This window comes from Eucyclogobius newberryi, unplaced genomic scaffold, assembly GCF_026437365.1.
Source record: "Eucyclogobius newberryi isolate DKJ021-1_F unplaced genomic scaffold, fEucNew1.0.hap1 SCAF_12, whole genome shotgun sequence".
NCBI lineage: Eukaryota > Metazoa > Chordata > Actinopteri > Gobiiformes > Gobiidae > Eucyclogobius > Eucyclogobius newberryi.
Window position 1 is genome coordinate 19,944,007 of NW_027315746.1, and position 25,329 is coordinate 19,969,335.

At 42.7% G+C, this 25,329-nt stretch overlaps 3 protein-coding genes across 9 annotated transcripts in view; all 3 read left to right on the forward strand.

Moving 5' to 3' along the window:
• Positions 1-6,885: 6,885 nt before the first annotated feature.
• LOC140356386 (C2 calcium-dependent domain-containing protein 4C-like) lies at positions 6,886-8,561 on the forward strand. Its single transcript, XM_072441276.1, has 2 exons — positions 6,886-7,676; positions 7,770-8,561. The coding sequence occupies exons 1-2, from the start codon at positions 6,969-6,971 to the stop codon at positions 8,319-8,321; spliced, it is 1,260 nt and encodes a 419-aa protein (XP_072297377.1). The 5' UTR covers positions 6,886-6,968; the 3' UTR covers positions 8,322-8,561.
• Positions 8,562-9,480: 919 nt separating this feature from the next.
• Positions 9,481-12,642, forward strand: fem1a (fem-1 homolog a). The gene has a single exon (XM_072441277.1). The coding sequence runs from the start codon at positions 9,675-9,677 to the stop codon at positions 11,526-11,528; it is 1,854 nt and encodes a 617-aa protein (XP_072297378.1). The 5' UTR covers positions 9,481-9,674; the 3' UTR covers positions 11,529-12,642.
• A 1,838-nt stretch (positions 12,643-14,480) lies between these two features.
• The window catches only part of LOC140356390 (receptor-type tyrosine-protein phosphatase S-like), a 73,503-nt gene continuing 62,654 nt past the window's right edge, over positions 14,481-25,329 (forward strand). For 6 of the 7 annotated variants that reach the window (XM_072441279.1, XM_072441282.1, XM_072441283.1 and 3 more), the window contains exon 1: positions 14,487-14,779. The gene's annotated coding sequence lies outside the window, so the exon portion shown is untranslated. Of the gene's footprint in view, positions 14,780-25,329 lie in introns of all 7 variants that reach the window. The other variant, XM_072441285.1, reaches the window with a different exon arrangement.

A 25,329-nucleotide genomic window follows, 5' to 3' on the forward strand; every position in this document is an offset into this window, starting at 1 on the left:
CCAATTTATTTTGCAAGTCATTACAGCAAATATTGTAAGTCCTTTTATGGACTATATGAATGTAACTATATTAGGTTGCGGGGGATGTGAAAAGGTATTCGTAGGATTGGAACTAATTTGAAGTTAAAGGTTACAGCAGTTTGAAGGATATTGTAACTGAACCATTGCATTTTACTGCTAGCGTGACCCAAAATACAGAGTGGGTGTATTTCTAAATGTTGGACTGGTGCATTCAATATAGAGGACCTAAATCCCACTGACATTTGGTTTGACATTTCTGTCATCTTCTTCACATATAAATTCAAGCAACGCCAACACAGCCCTATGCAAGTAATGAGCTCTGAAATCAATAGGTTGTGGCCACCTTTCGCTCTCCCATTACACGTGGAGTAGGTGCAGGGCAAAAAAACAAAACAAAATGGATGAAATGGGGCAGCAATTTTCTCTGTAATGTTGGATCAATTTCTGCTGATATGGTCCTTAATCCCTCTGTCTCTAATGGGTAGGTCTAGTGTGCCATCATTACAGACCATTGTGCCCATAGTCCGGCTCCTGGCTAACCTCTGCTGCAATGCAAAATAACATAAGAAGGGAGCCTATGGAACATACAATAAGGTGAAAACATTTGCACTGGTAAATCAGGGAGAGCCCACCAGTATTTATGTGTATTTTTAGCTATATGGATTTATGTATGTATGGAGAATATGTTAAGCTGCCTCCATAGATTTTTCAATATCAATCACAAAGATATATTATTTATTCAGTTGGTTCCAGTTAAAGAGGTCTCGATGGTCTCGAGTAAATGCAATAATAATTGATAGTTAGTGGCACTGCTGACACTGGAAACAGCAATGCACAACCTTAATTTGCTAAACTTTACATTTCAATTTAACCCAAAATGAACCAATAAAGGTATTTTTACTTCATGTGTGTTGTTGTTTTGCCTCGAATTTTTGATAAAACTCATTTGAGACAAACAGTTACAAGTTAGATTTGAGGCGAGGCATGCATGGTTTTCATGGTAAAACATCTTAAAACATAGATTTGTTTTAATGCCATACTGTGGAACATTCTATTTAAAGTTACGTAGAGCACCTTTCTATATTCGAACATTACATAAAATGGATTGGAATATTGGAATGTATGACAATATATATATCACAAATATTCCAATCCAATTTATGAATTAAATTATCTTAATCTAATTCAAGTTTAGTGTGATGATAGGTCAAGTTAATAGTATTTCTAATTAATAAAAATGTTTAAAGAAGACATAATTTTTGTTGGCATTTAGTATAAAAAATGAATAATAAAAACAATTTTGATCATTGTAAATCACTGTGTTGTGCTGAAATGACTGAATAATAGATACAGGTTCAGTGTAGCAGATGAGTTTTAGTTACATGTTCAGTAATTGCATTACAACTTTGTGTGAACAAATGATGAAGGAACACCATCATAACATGGTTAAAATCTCTTAAAAGTTTATTTTACATAACATGTTCAATTTAACATTTCCAAAAAAAATAAAATAAAATAATATATATATATATATATATATATATATATATATATATATATATATATATATATATATATATATATATACAGAGACTATGTATATGGCTAAGTAATGGCTATGTCAGAGAAAGTTTGATTTTGACAGTCTTTTTCTCCTTTTAAGCATGACATTAAGCAGTCAACAGACCTGCCATGTCCATTGTACAGCCACTTACAGTACAGCCTGTAGGCGGTAATTGGAAGCACAAATGTATCGTTTGATTCTGACGCCTGGCTGCTGAAGGTGCAGGGAAAACCTGAGAAGTGAGGGTTCAAGTCATGGGCCTTATTATAAAGGCTGCTCAGGCTTCCAATTAAACGTGATGCTGTTGTGGCAGTAGGCCCTCATAACCCCTGACAGCCTATGGCCTGTGACCTGGGCCTTTAATAGGAGGCTTCCTCACCTGCGCTGGCCCTTCTCGCCTCTGACGTCACCCTCCACCTGGGAGCAATGCAAGCGGCACGAGGACCGGAGCATTCGTTCTGATCGCCCCAAAAACACCCCAAAGTTTAGGCTTAAAGCCAGCGATCACACCAGCGTGTTAACCAGGTTGGTTTGCGCATCGTGCGCTCACCAAACCCTGCTCAAACCTTGTTGTATGACTCGTGCCGCACGCTCCCCAGGTTTAATGCCCCGGTAAGCTGTCTCGCTTCCATAGATTTATATTGTAATCAAACACGCTCTAATTTAGCACTGTTTGTAGTGCGTGACGTCACGTGCAGGCTTTGTGCGCCGGGATTCCTCCCAGCCGCGGCGCGCATAGTGCACAGATTCGAGCACCGGTATGTATCTCTTTTCCTCTCTCCCTCGCTTGTTGCGCACGGTTCTAGACATCCATCTGAGAGTTAATTTCCCAAACTATTGTACCTTATAGGATTGGTAACCCCGCGGGTCTCTCCTCCGACCCCAAACCCAGAACTTCCCTCCAAGTGCCCTTGGTGGGTTTGGGCACGTTCGCACCGGCCCCATTCTACATTGACAGACTGTAACATATCAAAGTTTGGAGTTTTTGAGTGTCGGCTCTGGCCCCCAGCTGGACTGTGGGACTGTACCGGGTCCCAGGCCTGCTGCTAAGGACCAGCGCCACCTCCTGGTAGGGTAATCGGGCTAAGTGCCTTAAGGGACAATCTGGGCTGCTGTTTTATTTCACTTTTGTTATCTCGGTGAATTGTTTAAATGTGTCTACTGTTTTAGAGGTGTGAATGTGTGAATGAGAGTAGTAGTAGTTTTATTATTAAAATACAAATGTTTTATTTATTCTGTCTTTAGATTTAATAAATTGTGAACCGTTTTCCTATATCTGACTCTCCTGGTCCACTCAAAGAATTTGCGCTTGCCTTACTTGTGTATGTGTCCCTGGCACCAATCCAGGGTGGTGTTGTTGGAAACTAATACAGTCAATAATTATTCATTTAACCCATAAATTGGAATTCATGTGGAAGACATCCACCTAAACATCATAGCCCTATCGTAGCCACGACACTGTCATATCACTGTAGTGGTGAGGACTGTAAACCATCAGTGTGAAGAAATATACCAACTGCCAGTATGTTGTGGTGGATGGCTACATTGTTTATTAATTGGATTCACAGATAAGATTAAGTCAACTTATAATGTCATGTATATCTTGAGTTTAAGCACTTAAGAAGACAATCATTAAATGTGTAACAACATATAAATGTTTTTTTTAAGTATAAAGGCAAATGAAATGGTTCTATCTACAACACTGTGCCAAATCTAGGACTCAGACCAGGGGTCTTACAGTTATGCAGAGGTGTAGCATGAAATCCTGGCCCTTATAAACCATCTTGGTCCTGCACTACATCTTTTCTACATGAAAAATGTATTTGAGGGCTCTTCCTTGCGCTGGGCCTTGGGAAAACAAGTACCATTTTTAGCCTATAGTCAGACGCCCCTGCAATTATGGGTGTTGTATCGGAATGAAGCAGGAAAGTTTCATGCAAAAAGGATCTCAAAGGGCTTTGAAAAAAAACACTTAAAAACACAGTAGTTTTTACATTAAAACTTTGACAGAACTTTATGAGCCCATTAAAAAAACATGACCAAATTAGAATCAACATTGACATAATTTCCTGTCACTAGTGTCTTGATCTGTGCCACCCCAGTGCATGTGTCCTAATGGTATGGCACTAATTCCTTATTGGCCACACTCTATTTGCAGAGATGTGACGTTCTCTGATCTCATCTACATAAGAATTTCTTGTTAGAGCTCTCTTTAAGCAGCAATTACCGCTGTAGACGTTGAAAGATTTTCCAGCAACAGCGGACAGCTGGATTCCTATCCGCTGAGCTTCTCCAGTCTAATGAGCCTGTAACTTTTCATCATATTCTTTTGGAGGTGTAATTATAAATACAAAATCAGTTAACTGTTTTCCCTATAAGGAATAGGAGTATATACAGTATTCACAAAAAGTAGTAGTACAAGTAGTGGTAGGGTGAGAGTGAGAGTGTATTTGTTGTTGGCCCATTAAAATGTAGACTGGTCCAAATTACTCCTACAGGATGGCTGCTCATGCCATGACAAATCCACCTCCATTTTTTACACCTGACAAATCCCACTGGGCTACAGACCTTCTTCTCCTCCACATAACAAACAAAACACTGTTTCATTAACCTCACACAGTTTTTTGAAGTTATTGGTAATACTGACTTTTTCAGACAAACCAAAAGAGAACACATAGACCAAGGCAAGTTTATTTGTAGAGCACAATTCATACACAAGCCAATTTAAAGTGCTTCACACAACAGGGGAAAATGCATTAAAATCACAAAACAGATACAGACAAAAAAAACTTTTCAGTCATATGCACAGCTAAACACAAGTTTAGTCTAGATTTGAACATTGTCAGAGTAGAGGCCTTTCTCACATCTTCAGGAAGACTTTTCCAGAGTTTAGCTGCATAAAACTGAAACACAGATTCCCCATGTTTAAGATAAGATAAGATATTCCTTTATTGTCCACACATGGGGACATTTTGTAGTTGCAACGCAGGTAGATACAGAGGAAGAGGACAGATAACTCATAGGAAGTTTAAAAAACACTCTTAATAGAAGAACTCTTTTATAAACAAAAACTCTTAGTTTAGTTCCTACTCTGGGCACCAGCAGGAGGCCGGTCCCTGAGGTCCCCACTAACATGTCTGAGATGTACTTTGGTGCTAGGCCATGGAGAGACTTGTACACAAGCAGAGCTGCTTTAAAGTATATTCTCTGAGCCATAGGAGCCAGTGCAGAGACCTGATAACAGGACTAATGTGATGGTACATCCTGGTTCTAGTCGGGACCCGAGCAGCAGCGTTCTGGATGTACTGCAGCACATTTGGAGAGGCCAGTGAACAGGCCTTTACCAATCTGGTTTAGATATTATACTTATGTTTTTAGATGGTAAAAAGCTGCTGATGTTATTGATTAGACGTGGCTGTTAAAATTCAGGTCTGTTTATTACCCCCATTATTACCCCCAACTTGATTTGAAGGTTTCAGAGCAAGACAGTGAAGATAACTGCTAACATTTTGTTTTTGTGGGCCAAAGACGATGATTTCAGTCTTGTCTGAGTTCAGCTGAAGAAAGTTAACTGCATACTTGTGATAGGACACATTTTTGATGCGTATAAGCTGACCTAACGGCAGCATGTAGAGGTTGAACAGAAGGGGTTCCAGGATTGACCCTTAGGTCAGGGGCATGTGGTCTGAAACACATTCAACAAAGTACTTCCTGTCTTTCAGATAACCTATTATTTATTTAGGGCATTGCCAGTAATGCCCACCCAGTCCTCTAGTCTCTGTAAGAGACAGTGTCAGCACTCAGATCTAACAGAATTAAGACTGAGGCTTTGCCCGTGTCAGTGTTCAGGCAGATGTCATTTGTCACCTTGACAAGAGCAGTCTTAGTGCTGTAATTATGTCAAAACCTGAGTGAACCATCAAATGTGTTTATTAACAGGACGTCCGTGAGCTGTTGGGAAACAACTTTTTGAGGATTTTGCCCAAAAATGGCAGGTTTAAGATGGGCCGGTAATTGACCTAAAGTGCATATGACATATTGGACTAGACCTACACAACGGCAGATGTTAGCCACCATATTCCTAAACAATGGCCAAAATCCATGTAAATTACACAATAGTATGATATGACAAATAATCATTCCTGATAACACTTTCATTTCAGAGAAGTGTGTCATAAATGATCTCTATATTTTCAATGGAATGTCGATTATTGATGATTCTGTTTTAAAACTCAGCACTGCGTTTTGTAATGGCCAACTTTTCAAACAAATAACAAAACCACCAGTAAGGCTTGATGCCTGCTGTACACTTTCTGTTATGACTTTAGTACCATGAAATTGCAATATTTCAAATCGTTAGAATCGTTTAGGGGGGAAAATCGGATCGTTTTGAGTCACTAAAATAACCTTAACGGTTGTTACACTCTAATCATTATTAGTTCATCATTGTAGGCTGCACTAGGGTAAAAAGCTTCGCTAACAACTTCACTTCTAACAATAGTCAGTAAAGCGCACGTGAACGTCAACTAGCTGTGACGTTTTCTTCTAAAGTTAATGAGGCGAGAGAGAGGAGCCGCAATTCCAACACTTTATGGAGAGGAGAGGACTGTTGCTTCAAAGTGCGCAGTTTGATGGTAGAGTAGACATTGCAGGAAGGTTACACAACATTCTCATTGGCTCAGAAGTCACAGACCTCATTATATAAAGCGAGTGTGCCTCATGAAGCAGGCAGCAGCCTTTTACCGCTGCCAAGCGCCCGGATCAGACCTGGACTCGTACGAGCGAGAAAAGACCTTTTACGCACGGCGCGCTTGGAGAGGAGCGCGCAACAGTATTTCAATCAACAGGTATGTGATCCAACTGACTGCAGGTCGTATGAGCCTATGTAGTTTATTTGCTTTTTATATACGTGTGTTTTAAGTTAATTTCGGTTTACTGATTTAGATTGACGAGAGATCAACTGTTAATTCTTATGGTTATTTGGTTGGTTCAAAGAATCAGATTCAGAAAAGGTTTTTTTGCCATTGCCAATGAACAGAATTCACAAACATGTGAACTTTCTTTGGTGACATGGTGCAACATAAAACAATGAGCAATGAGAAAACAACCTATATAAGTCAAAGACAAAAACAATTCAAATAAAGAGTGTACTTTAAAAAATAAGAATAATTTAAACTGCCATTTAAAAGTCAATGTGGAGTCATGTTGACAACACTAAACCATGCATTGAGGAGTCTCTTCAGTCAGGTTTGTCGATGTTGGAAAAGGTTTTGTGTGACGGTAAGATTTATTGCATGTGAGTGAGTTCAGTGAGGTGCATGATTACACTGTGGCGTTTCTTCTTCTTTATTTTCATGATTCAGTTTGGCTGCAGCTGTGTGACATGTGGCTCTTGGAAAAGCTGCGCAGCTCTGTGGAGAGCAGTGGGGCTCAGCAAACCCCCCAGACCACCGAGGCCATTCCTGTGGCTGTTTACGCCAATGTGCTCACCCCAGAGAAGATCCCAGACTTCTTCATCCCTCCTAAACTCATCTGCTGCCCACCAGAGGAGTCCCTGAGCCCTGAGCCTCAGCCCCGCTCCACTCTGAGACCCTCCTCCTCGGACCACGCCATCTGCAGCCAGAGCCCCAGAGCCCGCAGCAGCCCGCGCCTCTTTGGCCGCAGCCTACAGAAATCTGCCAACCGCCACATCATCCAGATCGAGAGTGCAGATGAGCCTGGTTCCATGGACAAACCATCATTGCAGCACAACACCAACGCAGACCCTCAGTCACAGACTGCCATGTCTCTGCCGTACGTCCCTAAGGCCCAGACCTCCTATGGCTTTTCCACCCTGGTGGAATCGCCCCACACCCGGAGGAAAGAAAGCCTGTTCCACAGTGACCCCAGCAGCCCCCTGACATCCCCCAACTCGCAGAGGCGCTCCCAGGGCGGGACACTGTTGACCCCTGCAGACTCCAACCCGTACAGGTATTTCAGTGGAGGAGAGAGTGAGACCTGCTCCTCTGCTGAATCCTCACCCTTCAACTCTCCTCTGCTGTCCCGGTCTGCGTCCTTACTGCGCTCTATCACACAGGAGACACAAGCCAAGGTGAGGACTGCCTTTTAACACATTTGATTTTCTCCAAGGTGTTGCTGAAGTTATTTTTAAAGGTATTACTAAAGTGTTCTGTTTTGGTTAAAGGTGTCTCGTGCTAAGCGGTCCCTGGCACGTCACAGCTCCTTGTCCACAGATGAGTGCAGCTCTGCGGACAATAGCCCCAACATGCAAAGGCGTCGACCTCGTTGCCCGCCCTCCCCCGCCTTCAGAGGGTCAAAGGGCGGGAGCTCAAGAGGCACTGCTGCTGACCTCCTACAGAGAGAACACACCATTAACCTGCACAAGGGGGGGACACTCCGCCTCAGCACCCACTACGACCCCGAGGCGTCCAGGTTGAGGGTGCGAGTCCTGGTAGCTGAGGCATTATACAGCAGAGAGACTGATGTTAAGAGTATCAACTGCTGCGTGGTACTGTATCTTAACCCGGGCAAACAGCAGAAGCAGAGGAGCACTATAATCAAGAATAGCAGAAACCCAGTGTTTAATGAAGACTTCTTTTTTGATTCGCTCCCACAAGCTCAGATCAAAAGTCTGGCCATGAAGGTGAAGGTTGTCAACAAAGGCACTAGCCTGAAGAGAGATGTGCTTTTAGGAGAGAGAGAGGTGCTGCTGAGTGAGCTACTGGCGGGACTCTAGGGAATACCTGCCAAGGCAAACGCTCTAAGACTTTAATGCCCTTTTCCTCTCAGCTGCTTTTTCATCCACTTCCCAAGTTTAATATTGTGATGGCAAAGGTGTCCAAAATTCAATACTCTATAAGACAGGAGACCCCTGCTGCTTCAATATTACATCCTGTTTTGTAGCTTTGTTTTAAACTATACTAACCTAACTAACCTGTTGCTTTGGATGTATTTCTCTAAAAATGTTGCCTTTTATGATGTTGCCTTTTATGATGTTTCTGTGCCCCAAGTGTATTTATTTGGACCTGTACCTTTTGTATACAATGTAATTTGCGTTTTGGAAATCTGTTTCAATTTCAGAAAGCCCCCGTGTACTTGAAGAACTTACTTATTAGTTTTTGATTGAAGTTTATATTTATTTTTTTCTGTTGTAAGATGTTTGTGAATTAAACAAAAAAAGTATTTTAATTGCCAGCGTATTTTTTTTTTTTCAGTCAGTGTCCTCGGAAGATGTGCTATGCTTTAGTGGCATGTGCTTTCAAATTGCCTAAAGCCATTCATTTTTAGAACTAAAAGCTGCATCTACCGAGGCCAATACTTGATTCTTTGGACGCAACAGGCAGAGCTTCAATGCACGTAAAACGGATCACGCGCCCCCTCTGCTGGTGATAAAGCTGCACTGAGGCTTCAAATGCAAATACAAATTCGAATAATAACAATAACAAATATAATAATAAAAAATAATAATAACCATAATAATTGTTATTATCATTATTAGTCTTATTATAACTTGAAACGCTAAATTAATAAATACATTGAATACTAGTACCATATACTTAAATTAATCGTTTATGATGTGCGGTTAGAGACCGGGCTTTGGTTTGTAAGGTGGTGAATTACTTCGGCCAAATTAGCGACTATTTACCCACATTTTGCAGTTTGTACAATATGAGAAAGGCTTCGTCGGTTTACAGGGCAGTGACTTCACTGTAAAGATATTCACAGTAAAAGTCATCGCAACAGCGGGAGCACCGTGGATCTATTAGCATCTACTGACGAATCAACTCAGCTGATTTTCAACCAGACCGCATTGTGGATAAGGTAGTTTTGTAATGGCCCTTTGTGTGCCTAGTACTCGGATTCAAACTACAAGTCCCATAATGCCTCACTAGAGAATCTAAACACCGAGCTTCCAAACAACACAAACGCCATCTTGACAGCAGCCTCAAAATGGCAGAAAGATGAGAGGCAGAAACAGAGCCCAGAGTAAGAGCCCGTCTCTCGGCTTTCCCCTTCCAAATTCATCTGTCTCTCTGTGATCGGGAGGTTATGGGGTTGATGTGCTGCTCTGGAGCACTTCGTGTGTAAAATGGATATAACCACGGCGGTTTACAACGCTGCCAGAGATGGTAAGCTAAAACTTATCCAGAAGTTGCTGAGCAACAAAAGTCCAGAGGAACTGGAGGCTTTGGCGGAGGAGAAGACGCAGGGCGGCACGCCGCTGCTCATTGCCGCTCGGTACGGGCACTTGGAGGTGGTAGACTACCTCATAGAGTTCTGTAAAGCCAACGTGGAACTCGGGGGCTCTGTTAACTTTGACGGCGAGACGATTGAAGGGGCTCCCCCGCTCTGGGCGGCTTCCGCCGCGGGTCACCTTCCTGTGGTGAAAACGCTGCTGAAGCACGGCGCTTCTGTCAACAACGCCACTCTTACCAACTCCACGCCGCTTCGAGCCGCTTGCTTTGATGGACATCTGGAAATTGTCCGCTACCTGGTGGAGCACAGAGCGGACATGGAGGTAGCCAACCGCCATGGCCACACCTGCCTCATGATCTCCTGCTACAAAGGCCATAAGGAGATCGCCAAATTCCTCTTGGACAAAGGAGCTGACGTGAACCGCAAGAGCGTGAAAGGAAACACGGCTCTTCACGACTGTGCCGAGTCCGGTAGTCTTGATATTATGAAAATGCTGCTCAAGTGCAATGCCCGCATGGAGAGGGATGGCTACGGAATGACCCCGCTCCTGGCTGCCAGTGTCACGGGCCACACCAACATAGTGGAGTATTTGGCCCATCAGCCTCGCACCTCCAGAGAAGAGCGCATAGATGCCCTTGAATTACTCGGTGCTACTTTTGTGGACAAGAAACGTGATCTTCTTGGGGCCATTAAATACTGGAGGAGGGCCATGGAGCTGAGGCAACCAGGTGATAAAGCTTCTTGTTTGGCGAAACCCCCTCCTGGACCCCCAATCCCTGCCTACGGCTGCGCTCAAGAAGTAAACTCTGCCGAGGAGCTGGAGGCTCTGATCACAGATCCTGATGAAATGAGAATGCAAGCTTTATTAGTGCGGGAGCGTATCCTGGGCCCCTCACACCCAGACACTTCCTATTACATTCGCTACAGAGGGGCAGTGTATGCAGACTCCGGTAATTTTGAACGCTGCATCAGTCTATGGAAGTACGCTCTGGACATGCAGCAGAGCAACTTAGACCCCCTCAGCCCCATGACTGCCTCCAGCTTCCTGTCATTTGCAGAACTCTTCTCTTTTGTGCTTCAGGACCGCGCTAAAGGCACTTTGTCCACACGAGTCACCTTTCATGACCTGATGACAGTACTCAGGAAAAGTGTAAGAGAGGTAGAAAGGGCAATTGCACAGAGGGACAACCCCCCCGAGGCACCTCACTTCACCAAGGCCCTGTCCATCATCCTACACCTCATCTTTTTGCTAGAAAAATTAGAGTGCACACCAGAGCAAGAGCACCAGAAGAAACACACTGTGTACCGCCTGCTAAAACTCAACCCCAGAGGACGTAGCGGCTTCACGCCCCTGCACATGGCTGTAGACAAGGACACCACGTCAGTGGGCCGATACCCTGTGGGCCGTTTTCCTTCTCAGGCTGTGTCGTCTTTGCTGCTGGAGTGTGGGGCTGACGTGGATTCACGAGACTGTGAGAACAACACACCTCTGCACATTGCTGCTGCAAATGGCTGTCCAGAGATCATGGCTCAGCTCATGAAAGCAGGGGCCCACTTTGATGCCACAAATGCCCAGAGGAAGACAGCCTATGAACTGTTAGATGAGCAGAGCAGCGGACATCCAGCACTTTACCCTCTGAACTATGTGACCCTACAGTGCCTGGCAGCGCGGGCCGTGGAGAAGAACAGACTGCCATACAGAGGGCTCATCTCTGAAGAGATGGAGGCATTCATCGAGCTCCACTGACTTTATTCTGCTCCAAATTGGCGCATGCACATGTGCTCAGAATCAAACCAGAGCATAGCAATAAAGCTCTTGTTCTGAGCTCACCTGTGTGACTAACTCAGTTATTGCTTTATTAAGTCACTGTTTGCAGGTTTCTAATTTAAAACCACCATTTTGAATGGGCTGCTGTTGGTCTGGAAGAGACTGGACTACTAAACATGAGAACGCTTCTTTAGGACTTTGCCAGTGATGAGCATGAACTTTATAGAAAATGTCGAATCTAAATGTGCTGAAAGTGTTTTCATAGTGTTGTTTGCTATGAAAATGTTTTGAATGAGCAACTGTGCCAAAAGTAGACCACAAGGTGTGATCCTAACAGACATGATCATTCATTTTAATGGGAATTTGAAGCTAGTTTAAACTGCCAGTGCTGCCCCTAGTGATAAGATGAGTCTTTGATTAGGGGCTGTGGCACCTGTATAATACAAAGCACCATGGCTAGCTAACGCCCCAGTGTGCACAGAAGTCTATGCAGGGTGATAATCCAATCAGAGGTAACACTACAAACCCACTGGACAAACGGCTTGCAGCAGGATTATTGTTCAGTTCAGATGCTTTTCCCAGCAACATCAGGCTCTAAAATGGAACGATCCTTTTTCTATAAATTGGTTTATGTAATACTTTTACTAGAGACCTTTTTGACAGCTGTTTTACTCTGAGTTCATCTTTTTGAATGTGCTCTAAGTGTGCCTACATCTGTACTGTTGACACACCGCTGAAGCCAGATTTGTGTTCACTTTGGTTCTTGTCTGCTCCACACAACAGAGACAGACAGGGACTGGTCAAATTTCTGAATTGCAATATATTTCCCCATAATTCTCAGATACTCCACCTGAATGTTTTGGTGGGATTATCTTCCATGGTTTCATCTTAGTCTTATTTTTCGTGGTATCTCTTTGTTGGTCGTGTGTTATTATGGAGGAGTAGCTGTGTGTAAAAGTTCAAAGCACAGTATTCAAACTGTACATTCAGATGACAAACTGATGTTGCCTTTCTTTCTCAAATGGTTTATTTAACAGATGATAACCCAAGAACTAAAGTGTATCTGAGATACTTGAATAAAATTCAGTATCCCCCACAAACTGTGTCCATAGCTCTTTGAAGTTTTATTCAGATTGTTAAAAAAAAAAAAAAATCTATAAAGACATTTTAGAACAGTGTTGTCTAATTTGGCTTGGAGAAAGACTATTTTGCATTAATATTTTATTATTGGTATTTTATTTGAATGCAGAGCTGTGAGTCTTCTACACCAGTGGTAGCATATGTTCTCCTCTGCTCACTTAAGCGTGAGGATGCCAAAATAAAATATAACAGAAATCTGATCTTTCCAAGTTGTGAACTCTTAAGGTATAAATAGCGTGCAATTAACGTCACTGCTGCAGGGCAGTGGTAGAGACAGGGCTCTTACTCTGCTAATTTTAGGGATCTTTTGCCCTAGTTCAAATCTGTAAAAGGGAATACTGTAATGCTATACAGTCAGGCAGTTCACTGGGTTAGCTGCACAGATTGATGAGACCTTTCACAACAGACTAGGCATTATTCTAAAATGTCATTTAACTCCAGCTGAATTTTCATAATCTCTTTAGTATTCAGGCTACAATTCGGTTGATCTAGTAAAGAAACTTCAAGTGGTTTATGATAATTATGATAAGGTCATATTTGCCCTCCGAGTCTACAACATATTTATGGATCTGCCAAGATGGAACTTTTGACAGCTTCTTTCAAATAAATGAGTATTTGCTGTAATTGAGACATTCAAGACCAAATGTAAATATTGACACAGGAAGTGGGCTTTAAAAAGGTCAAGAGGTCAAAGGACTGACATTGTTCAGAAGGAAAGACAGCAATGCCTTGTGCCTCCACTAGATGGCAATAGAAACAAAGAAAGTCTCACTCTGCAAACCTTTGTTCCTGAAAGTGTTTGAATCATTTTATGTGATGTCTGTCCTCACTCGGATGAATAACAGGCTAAAATAACATACTTAAATGTTGAGATAACGGACTGATTTTCACTAAGGACATATTTGTGTGGGCATAGCACAGCATGAATGAACAGCCCTGTTCATTAGTAGATTATGTGAACCTATTGGTCTATTTTAACACACACTATTATTGTAAATTCATTTTTTTGTATTTTTTTAACCAAGAAAAAGCATATGGCCGTGAACCCGAACACTATTTGTATTTCCAAAGGCTCCTTCATGCACCCATTTGATTTAATATTGCATCCAGTTGACCTTGTCTCCTCCAGTCGGCTGTTGAGAGATGGCTGAGCTGGCCTTCACGGTGGCATCCACATGAATAGCGTGAAATCTGAAACAAAATATAAATTCATAACAGCAAGGCTATAATTGTTCACAGAAGGTTGCAATAAATATTCAAATCACCTATTGTGTGTCGTGTGAATTGGTCTGTTTTCCCCAGCCCAACCTCTTTGTTGTGCAATAATAACTACCGCCCACAACATTCACTGCACATTTCAACGTTTTTAGTAAGGGACTTCTGAACTTCTGAAACAGATACGGGCTCTGTGACTCTGAATTCCTGCCAGCATCTATTATTAGACGCCACATTATGGGAATCTACATGGTTTCAAGGTGCTTATCTTCCCCGCGTGCCCATGGGCGCTGCTCAGAGTGCGCTGTGGAGAACTCAAATCAAGCCAACACACAAGACCTGCTGTAAACCTGAGGAGGGGAGAGGAGGAGGGGGGTAATGGGGGCAATAGGGGTGATGGGGGGGATACGGTTGCTATTGGAGATCAGTGCCTGCATCACGTCATGGCAACTGGGATGGAGAGAGAGAGAGAGAGAGAGAGAGAGAGAGAGAGAGAGAGAGAGAGAGAGAGAGAGAGAGAGAGAGAGAGAGAGAGAGAGAGAGAGAGAGAGAGAGAGAGAGAGAGAGAGTTGAGGAAGGATACAAGACAAGGGAGTATCAATGACATCAACTGGCTGGATGTGAGGCCGTCCGACCGACCGGCGATGAGCTCCTGACCGAAACCCAGACCAAGGAGGGGGGTCTTTCCAAATTGACCGGTAAAGAGCCGAGGGTTAGATGCAGCTTCCAGCCCACAAAGGCAGACACGTTTTCTCCGAGGGAGCCCCCGGATTACACTTTCGCCTCTCCGTTTCCGACGAAGGCTCGCTCTGCTGCAAATCCACCCACATGCATCTGGCGGACGGGGACGGAGACACTGGAGCACTTCATACCAGGTAACAAACATATGTCTGCGTAAAGAGGCGCGCACCCCACCCCAAATGTAGCGGGTCGCACCTGTCGTTTTTTTTTTTTTTTTTTTATACCTTTTGGAGAAGTGCTTAGCTAAAGACGCGCGGTAGCTTGTGTAAACAGCTCGCATCTCTGGAGACTTTGGGGGAGATATTTTTGGACGTGGTCATTGCTGGAGCTGCTGTTTTATGCATGTTGGGTCACCGGGCAGGTTGGCAACAGCGCTGCCTCCTCTGGCTTCAACCCCCCATCTCTAACTGCACTGGCGGGGCTGCGTGGGGTACCTGGGCACGCTGATGCTGATGATGCTGCTGATGCTGATGATGCTGCTGGTGGTGGTGGTGGTGGTGGTGGTGGAGGAGCCTTTGTTCGTTATCCACTCGATGCAAGTGGCCGCTGCTGCTGCTGATGGCAAAATGAAAGATTGTCAGAGTCACCTGGCTTTCTAGGTTCCCCTCAAACGATGCACAAACTTGATAATACAAGGCAAGTAGTATAAAAATAAGTAGTACGGAAAAAGGCCATCGAAAGCACATAAACTTTTTGGAGACAATAGATGCTTCTTCTGCATCTGCCACTGTTGAACAACCCCATCTGCACACATGGGGTCTGGTTCCGCATAGATAGACTTCTCATACGTCTGTACTCATGCACAGCAGTACTTGATGATAATGGGTTCACTCATGCATGTACAGAGCCCTCTACGTTTTTATGTTATCAATTCATTCACAGTGACACTATGTTACAGGGGCTATTCTTAGGCCATTATCATGTCAATACAGTATAGGGTTATGTCCCTTTTCAAGTACTGTTCCCACATTGTATTCATATATGCAGTGTTCAGTAACAGCTATGACATGTTAACGCAAGAGAGAATGACCACCACAATACTCACTCTATTGCAATAATGTTATCGTCCTCCATCTCACCAAATATGTCCTTTCTTTCAGAGACGCACTGTTGTAAAGCAGAAATGGGAAAGCAAAGATGAGGACACAAATTTCATTAGATGTAGTACCTGATGACCACAAGCTTATTGCAGTTTATTTACATTGTGCCTATATGTGAACCGTGGTTTAATGTTTCAAAGCAGGCTCGCACTTACTACTTTTCTCGCCTCCCGCACTCACAAAATCATTCATGCACACACTACCTTAAAAAGCATTTTGCCAGAGTTCAAAAAACGGCCTTTAAGCTCCCTCCACTTCCTTGTGATCCATGAATATTTCTGATGACGTCTTCCCCTGCTCGCTTTGGTTTCACGACACAGGTCTTATTTGAATTCTTCTTTAACCAACTTCTACACTTTCTCACTTTAGTAGGTTAAGGTTTGGACAAAATCTCTTTGTAAATCTGAGCGAACCAGTCAAAACGGGGCGAGGTGAAAAGGCTGTTTAACTTGTACCACCTGTACCACCAGCAGACAGGATCTTTGTTGGGGCAATAATTGACTTTTTCAAAACCGTCCAAATGGTAAGGTTTTGTCTGCGCTGAGCTTCTAAGGGCTGTTTATACAAAGGATGTGGAGACGGTGCAACACTGGAATGCAAAATTAACTTCTTAAGGCTCTCGGCAATTTCATCCAAACACAAAAATAAACAATGGAAATTTAATGCTGCTCATGCTTCAAAATGGGCTGATTTAATAGTTTTAAGGGTACATTCGTCAGCTAGACCTTTGATTGTTTACATGCAAATGTTCACATCAGTTACCATACTTTAATTAGCTGCATATGTATTTTCATACAAGCTGGTTCTCATGAGAATCTCTTATAGCACAAGGTCTGCCCTTCACAGAGAATACAATTTACATAAAACAAATAGAATTATAATAGGTTGTATAAGATGTGCGCCGGATATGCTTTCTCGTTTAAATAATCAGTTCGTGTGTATGGATCATTCTGTGAAACCGTGCTTCTAGATCGCGTTTCTAGCATGCAATAACGGAAACCAAATCCAGTCTTCAGAGACATTTACATTTGATTTTGGGTCAGAATTTCAATCACTGTATAGATGAGCATAGATAGACATGATAAGAACTCAAAAACACAACCAAACAAAACTATCTATTTGCAAAATATCTTTGTTGTAACAAGTAATGCAACAATACAGTTTTCTCACAATTCGATACATATCTTGATACATGGGTCACAATATTGATGAGATTTTGAAGCGGTCTAAAAATGTTTCCTCTGTTAGTTTTATGGCAATTATCAATAAATATAACATTTACAACAATGACAGTGTGTTGTTAAAATATAACAGAGTTTGGCCTCTTTCTTTCTGTATCTGAATCTATGGCTCAAATAACGCACTAAAGTTGTGACGTGAGCGTATTGAGTCGCAACAGTTCAATATTACAGTTGATTGTATAGTTAGTATTGTTGCATCCCTATTGTAACCTCTACCTGATTATTTCCCTATATTGTTTCATTCCTTGTCATTTTAGACTGATTGATGAAATGCCAGATGAAGCCACATCTTTAAGCTTTCATTATTTGGACCATCTGTATTTGTGTGTGCACGTGCAGCTGTCCCCTCCAGCCAGGCGCGCATGAGTGAAGCCTCAAAGATGGTTGTGACTTGACTGATGCCCTTCTCCAGATGAATCAGAGATTGTGATGTGTCAGCAGGGATGAATAATGCACACTGGTTCAGTCCTCCTCCACCTCCGTCCTCTGTCTCCTCCTCTTGTCTTTTCATCAGCACTGGCACATCTGAAGACACCCACTCCACCCTTCTCTCTCCTTCGCTCACATCCCTCCTCTTTCTTCTGCTTTTGTGAAGAAAAAAAAAACAGAGCATGGCTTTCCCTTTGCTGCTGTTCGAGCTGTCCTCTGGTCAACCCCGCCTCCCCTGCCCTGACATCAAACTCATTTTTCTCCAAATGAAAAACATATTCCACTTCGCAACACGTTACTTCTGACATTCATTTTTTAAAATGTCTGCGGCACATGGCTCATTATCCAATCACAGACAAGGAAGTGATGCCATTGACTTGTGTTGACAGAAACATTTCTGACTGACAGGAGTGATTAAGGGGGACGCACTGAGTGACAAGATGGCTGACGTGCTAAAAGACAAACTGCCTGATCAGAACTTCGAGGGTGCAAGTGGGCATCTTCCTCTTTGAAGTGTGTGGAGCTGTCCGCCCGGCCAATGTTCAAAGTATTCTTTTCACCTAGCTTCGAGCCGGTCCTCCTGAGTGTTATCAAGCTTGCAGTTTAAACTTGCATAGAAAGTTGGAGCCGTGCATAAGGATTGGAAGTCAAAGCTGAAGGGATTTTCACAATTTGTTAAGTCAGTAATCCAACTTGCAAAAGACAATCATATCAAAATCAGGCCTTTTGGTTTAGGGCTAAATCAGAATCAGAAAAGCTTTATTGCCAGTATGTGAACAAAATTCTCCCGCTAGGAACGTGCTTTTGTGATTCGGTGCAACAATGAACAATAATAAAAGCAAAATACATCCAATAATATTAGGCATGCATTAAGGAAAAACAATCTAAATTAACTATAAGATAAAAACAGACTTATGTACACAAAAGTTACAGTTACATTTACATATGAAGTGCAGAAAGTGACCAGTGCAGTGAGTGATTGATTAAATTATAGTCAAAGTGACAGTGTTTTAGAAGTGTTCATGAGTCCAACAGCAGAGGAAAGAAACTGTTCCTGTGGCGGTAGGTTCTGATCCGGATGGACCGTGGCCTCCTGCCTGAGGGGAGTGGCCTCCTGTCTGAGGGGAGTGGCCTTCTGCCTGAGGGGAGTGGCCTCCTGTCTGAGGGGAGTGGCCTTCTGTCTGAGGGGAGAGGCCTTCTGCCTGAGGGGAGTGGCCTTCTGCCTGAGGGGAGAGGCCTTCTGCCTGAGGGGAGTGGCCTTCTGCCTGAGGGGAGTGGCCTTCTGCCTGAGGGGAGTGGCCTCCTGCCTGAGGGGAGTGGCCTCCTGCCTGAGGGGAGTGGCCTCCTGTCTGAGGTGAGTGGCCTTCTGCCTAAGAGGAGTGGCCTTCTGCCTGAGGGGAGTGGCCTTCTGCCTGAGGGGGAGTGGCCGTGGCCTTCTGCCTGAGGGGAGTGGCCGTGGCCTTCTGCCTGAGGGGAGTGGCCGTGGCCTCCTGCCTGAGGGGAGTGGCCTCCTGCCTGAGGGGAGTGGCCTCCTGTCTGAGGTGAGTGGCCTTCTGCCTAAGAGGAGTGGCCTTCTGCCTGAGGGGAGTGGCCTTCTGCCTGAGGGGAGTGGCCGTGGCCTTCTGCCTGAGGGGAGTGGCCGTGGCCTTCTGCCTGAGGGGAGTGGCCGTGGCCTTCTGCCTGAGGGGAGTGGCCTTCTGTCTGAGGGGAGTGGCCGTGGCCTTCTGCCTGAGGGGAGTGGCCTTCTACCTGAGGGGAGTGGCCTTCTGCCTGAGGGGAGTGGCCGTGGCCTTCTGCCTGAGGGGAGTGGGTCAAATAGTCCGTATCCAGGGTGAGAAGGGTCAGCTGATTTTTTATTCTAATAAAAACTGCTAAATGTTTTGTTGGTTTAGTTGCCATTACTCTGGTCGTAACACTTTTCTCCGTGAACTTGTTCTCTTTCTGTAAAACATTCTTTCATCCAAACAATAACGTTGGAGACCACTTTTTTATAGTGAAGAAAAGAAGAGAGACACATGTCAGTTCCACCCACCCCTGTGCTCAGGGTCCTCTGCTGTCTGCAGTCACTGTCCACAAAACAAACAAACAAACAAACAAACAAACACAAGGTTACTTCTGACCTTTACGTCACAGTAAATGAAAAATGTCTTCACGACTTGACTCAAACAGATTACTCTTTACCATGGCAAAGCAGGAATACTGTTCTGAGAATGGAAACGCTAGAAAAAACTAGTTAGTCTTATAGTGGCATGTTGTCCCCTGTTATAGTTCTGTGTTCTCTGCAGATGGCTGACACACGACCTATTGATCGGTTTGTTTTTGGCGTTTCATGATTGCTCTGTCTCCACTTGGGCTGAAGGATGCCATCGCCAGCGCACTATTCATTTGAGTGAGTTGAGAATAATGGCCAGTCATTGGGGAAAAGCATCCGTGCGCGAGTCTTTTCCCCTTGACAAGCATTTTGTCTCTTCCTTTACTGTGACACTCGGCCGATTTTTGGCAATGACACCTAGGACAAATGCAGTTATTCTAGCCCATTACGTTGACTTTCAATTTTTTTCACAACTTGACTGCCCCTCAAGGAGAAATCCATCCGGCGTCACAGAATTCATTTCCATCGTCACATCATGAGCAGGAGGTTCGTGACAGGCTCGGGCTTGCCCCTGTTTGGCACGGAAATACAATTTGTTGGGGCTTTTTGGAAGTATTTTTATGATGGATAATGTTCACCGAATTAAAAGAGATTACTACCCTTTTTGCTTTTTGACAATAGTTAACACTTTGCCACAGAGTTGTTGATGACGTTATGTAACTCGCTCGCTGGATATTATTTATGTTATGGATTTGTTGAGTTGAAGGAAGCGAAAACTGTTTTTAACCTCAACTGTAGTTGTATTATTTCGTGGCTAAAGTTGGCAATTTATTGAAATTTAGATAATGTTGTTTTGGCGATGTGCAACATTTGAATATCTAGCATAATGTTTGTAGCGAGAAATGCTACAAAAGAGCTGATTAAGAATAAAAATGAAAAAAATGGGACGTATCGAACTTTCAAATGAGGGTGTAAATAAGATGACATTTCTGCAGTTTTGCGATTTATTTTAAAAACATTTCACAATTGTATGATCATTAAACCTTAATAATAACCTAATAATATCCTTGACCATCCTTGACATATTAATTTCTGTCAGTATCATTCAAACGTTGAGCTGTAAGCGGCAATCTCACTCTGTTCTTATTAGTGCCATAAATCTCTGTTTTGTTTTTGCCATGTTATTGCACATCTTTCCATTTGTATTTGCGACACATTTCCTTTGACACATATTAGTTATAACTGTGATATTCTGAAGCAACACATGTTCTATATTACCTCCAAGGATAATGTATGTAGCCTGATATTTGCCCTTAAACGTGAACACACAGTATAGGCTGCAAACAGAGCAAGTGTTCATGGTGAGCTCAGCGCTGCAGGCCCATGTTGAGGCGATAATGAGCTCTCGGCGGACACATACCTGAGTCATGTGACCAGACCCGACACGTGATACCATGGCAGCACGGTGCACAGGAGACTGCGGTCTGATCAGCAAACACACGTCTCTCATTGAGACCTCGGTTGTTCCCATGAAGCAAGAATCAACAGGGAGGATGTGTAAACTATAACTACTGGATTACTGCGTGTCTTGTCTCTATGTTTAGAATTAAGAACAAAACTATAGTATGTTTCTCTGGACTCCTGAAAATCCTTCTAGTTTAGGGGTAAATACTCTTTCTTTTTGCAATCAATTCTTAACAAAATAATGATTGAATAGATCTAACGAGATACACGTTGAAGGCTGAAAGGAGTCGATTCAGATGCAATCAAAATATCTTTAATAAATGTCATTTGAAGGTATTTATAGGTAAAGTCCAAGAGCTGCCTTCATGCTGCGTTCAATGCCTTGCCAACATGTGTTTATTGCGTGTTTGCCACACCTGTCATTGTTCAAAGCTCTCTAGTGTAATTGTTCAGTGGGAAAAAGTGCACGGTGTTCTTGCTGCTTCTTTGTTTTGTTTGCAGTGTTGCTCAAAACACCTTTTATTTACAGTATTTGACAACACCAAGTACTTTTGGCTGTCTGTTCTTTTTGTTGTTTTATTCATCTAATATCTCAAGAACCATAAAGGTGTGATATTCTGCAAGCTTTTGAATAAGACAAATATAATCTCTTTAAAAGTAGTTATGTTGCATTAAAAAAAACATATTTTCAGCAACTCTAAATTAGTGTCGTCTTTTGGATATTCAGTAGAGAGAGACTAGGCTTTTATACAATCTTCTCTATCAAGATCAGAGCTTTCATCATATCACAGCAACCAGCCACTGTTGCAGACAATATGAATTTTGTTCCTCAATCTTAAAAGCATTTCCCTGAACTAGACTATTTACCACTTTGAGTACCAGAATGGGCACAATTCCTTCATGAAGACTTAAACATACAAATCTCTCAAACAGTTCCATTAGTCTTCATCTTATGCTTTGTTTTTCACTAAAAAGCAGTGATTTGCGAAAGGCAGGGGTAAAAAAAAAAAAATGGCAGTGGCACGTCTCATTAATGAAGTCTGGATGGAAATCTGAAGATGGCGTGGAATGGCATCTGGGGAGATGAAGGTGTGCAGCGTTGTCAGGGAGCTGTGGACCTGCCGCGCAAGAAGCTGGCTAATTGGCTGCTACATGACAGTATGAGACGCCCGTGTGCTTGTTATATGCGTGTGTGTTTTTTCTGCTTATAACAGACAATTGTTTCATTCAAACTGTAATGGGTTCAAGCAGAGTCATGAGACCGAGGCAGGGTTAACAGTTTATTTTACAAAAGTTAATGCTGCAGGCAGTGGAGGCAAGGAGCAGGCCGACTTAGCTGGAGCACAGAGCAGGAGCAGGATGACACTGGGAGCTGGACGACATGAGGAGCTGGAGCAAGACAAAAGTCCTGGACATACAAGGAGCAGCAGGTAAGTTGATATCCAAAAGCGAGTTAAAGTACAAACGCGCAAAAACTCAGGCAGGACTACCGAACGTGACGGAACTATCCAGCCGAGTGGTGGTGAGAAGACCAGTCTGATACTGCAGGTGGATGCAGCGCTGTGAGAAGCCGGCCACGCCCCCTGCCACGCCCCCTGTCATGCCCCCTGCCACGCCCCCTGTCATGCCCCCTGCCACGCCCCCTGCCACGCCCCCTGTCATGCCCCCTGTCATGCCCCCTGCCATGCCCCCTGCCACGCCCCCTGCCATGCCCCCTGCCATGCCCCCTGCCATGCCCCCTGCCACACACATACTCTGCTGGAACAAGAGGGGGAGAGGGAACACACTAAACTAAACCAAAACACAGACAGCCGCGCTATGATCTAAAAACACACACAGAGTTATGGATGGTGTCACCTTGTGATTTAAACTGGGAGCTAATATGTTAATATATTATCAATTAGGCGGGATATGCAACAGAATACCTATGCAGCTATCAGTATGTACGTACAGTCTCCCATGATCTCCCGCTGTGATAAGAGTCAACCGCAGGCCTCAGATATGCTAATAGGACAGTGAGTTGACAAGAACTCAGGAATCAGGCGGAGTAATGAGGCAGAGCCACAAAAAATGTGCAGCCTGTGAAGACGAGAGAACAGAGAGAGGCGGTCGCAGAAGGGAATTAGCAAATGCCTGTAAGGTGTTTCCAAAAGAGCTGTTTGTGTTGTTGTGGACAAGACCTGGTCTTGTTTTCTCACGCTGCCTTGTGGGAATCCTCACCTGTCTGATGAAAACATACCTGTGATAGTGTTGTGGTGTGACTGATGTGTTTTTAGCAATCCAGGAGCCAGGAATCACAGACCAATGTTGAGTTTGTGCCAGCCCCAAGCCTAAATATAAGACATAAAAACATAATCAATTATGCCATTAATGGCATTCAATATAGAAACAAAATGAATCACTATATGGTATATTTAGCTATATATAACAGAGTAGAAAAAGCTTCAGTTGTAGTCATCTGGACTCAGTTTGAAAAAATAATATAACAGAATACATATATTATATTTCTTATAGATTACATGTAATTCATCATTCACTAACAAAATGCTGTAAACCATTTCAGGCAATACGGGCTTGGCTAAAAACACGAAAAGACAGAAGTCCCATATAGTGACCCCTTTTATGTCAATCAAGCATAGCCAAAATGAAATGAAGCTATTACTAAAGCTTAACAAATTAATCACTTTTGCAGCTTTACTTATCTTGAGCCTTTAAACACTTTTCCACTCCGTCTCCTCCGATAATCTGCATCATGTGTACTTTAATGGCATCACTAATACATTTCCATCTCAGTCCGTTGTGAACGCTGCAGCTTCAGTTCGCCTGACCTTGGAGAAGTGTGGGCCGACGGTTCCTGTAAAATTGTTAAGCTCTGGTAAAGAAAGAAAAAAGATAATACAAAAACTGAGGCCAAAAGTAGAGTTTGGAGGTTATTTAGAAAGAGTGAGTAACTTCTGTGGTCAGTGGTGTTTTAAGACATTTTCAGGACTGGTTCAAACATAAAAAGTTTACTTAAAAGACCATTTACTGCTGAACATTTCATGTTGTCTGCAGTAGTTTTGTCACGATACAATAAATTGACATTTTCAACACTTGATCATTCTAAAACTGTTCAGGAAAGGCCACATATTTTTTGTACTGATACATTCTCAAATGAGTATCTAGTTTCAATACTTGTTTTAGTATTGATTTAGTATCTTATTTTTGATATTTTTGACAACCTTAGTATGTATTGTGGTTTACTGATGAATTAAAAAAAGGTTCTATTCGAAACGTGATATTATGATGGTTTGTTCACTCGGATTTAAGAAAGGTCTCTCACAAAATAATGGATGACACAAGCAAACCAAGGATCAAGGACTGGACTGACATAATAACAGACATTAGAAACATGGAAAAATGGCATTTAGACTAAATTTGAAAATGGACAAACTTTGGATAAAATGGGACATTTCTGTTGAACAATGTGTGCCATGATTTATTGTTGTTGTTGAGTTGCTTTTAATGAATGAGCCAACTGAAAAGGTGCATTTACCGCCACCTACTGTAGTTGTACGTCTTCAATGTATGTGTTTTACGCTATACCGTAAAAAAAAGAGAAAGAGAGAGAGTAAACTTCAATTGGATGTAATTTGATTTAATTAGATGTCTTGTGTTGCTTTTGTTTGTTTTGCTCTCTGTTTGTGTCATTTTCTGTGTTCTGTGTTCTGTGTTCTCTCTTCTCTGTTTGTGCTGTGTATTCCAAAATATGAAAAAAAGGTTCTCTTCACAGCTGTTGGATTTGAACTGCAGGTATCAGAAGTTAACCCAAGTATTGATATCAGGACTGAAAAGCTGGGCTCTTCCTTTCCAACGAAATAAAATGTGACCTTAAGCGAAATGCCCCTTTTCAGAATAGAATAACTGCAGTAATCATGACTGTTTTATGCATATGAACTATATAAGTTTGACAAAATGATTGGGTTGACCTATAAGAACAGCAATTTCCACCTTCAGATAATGCAATGAAAAATCCACTATCCTAAAATAAAAAAGTGACTGAAATGCACATGCTGTTTGCAAGCTTAAAACATTTTGGGCAATTAAATAAGTTATTTATGTGACTATGAAGCGTTCTTGATTTGCAAAGTTTCGTTATTATATTAACTATCCAGTATCAGTAAGGAACAATTGACTCTGCATATTATACTTTGATCAATACATATTGTGTTACCAGCTCTTTCCTGTCACAAGGTCTGACAAGCCAGTGTTTTATTTGAAGGGGCACCAAGCCTGGATTAGGTGGTTTGATTGTCAAAGCAAATTTGTTGTATAAGATGCTATATTTGACCTTATAGACCTCTCTAAGTGTTTAGAAT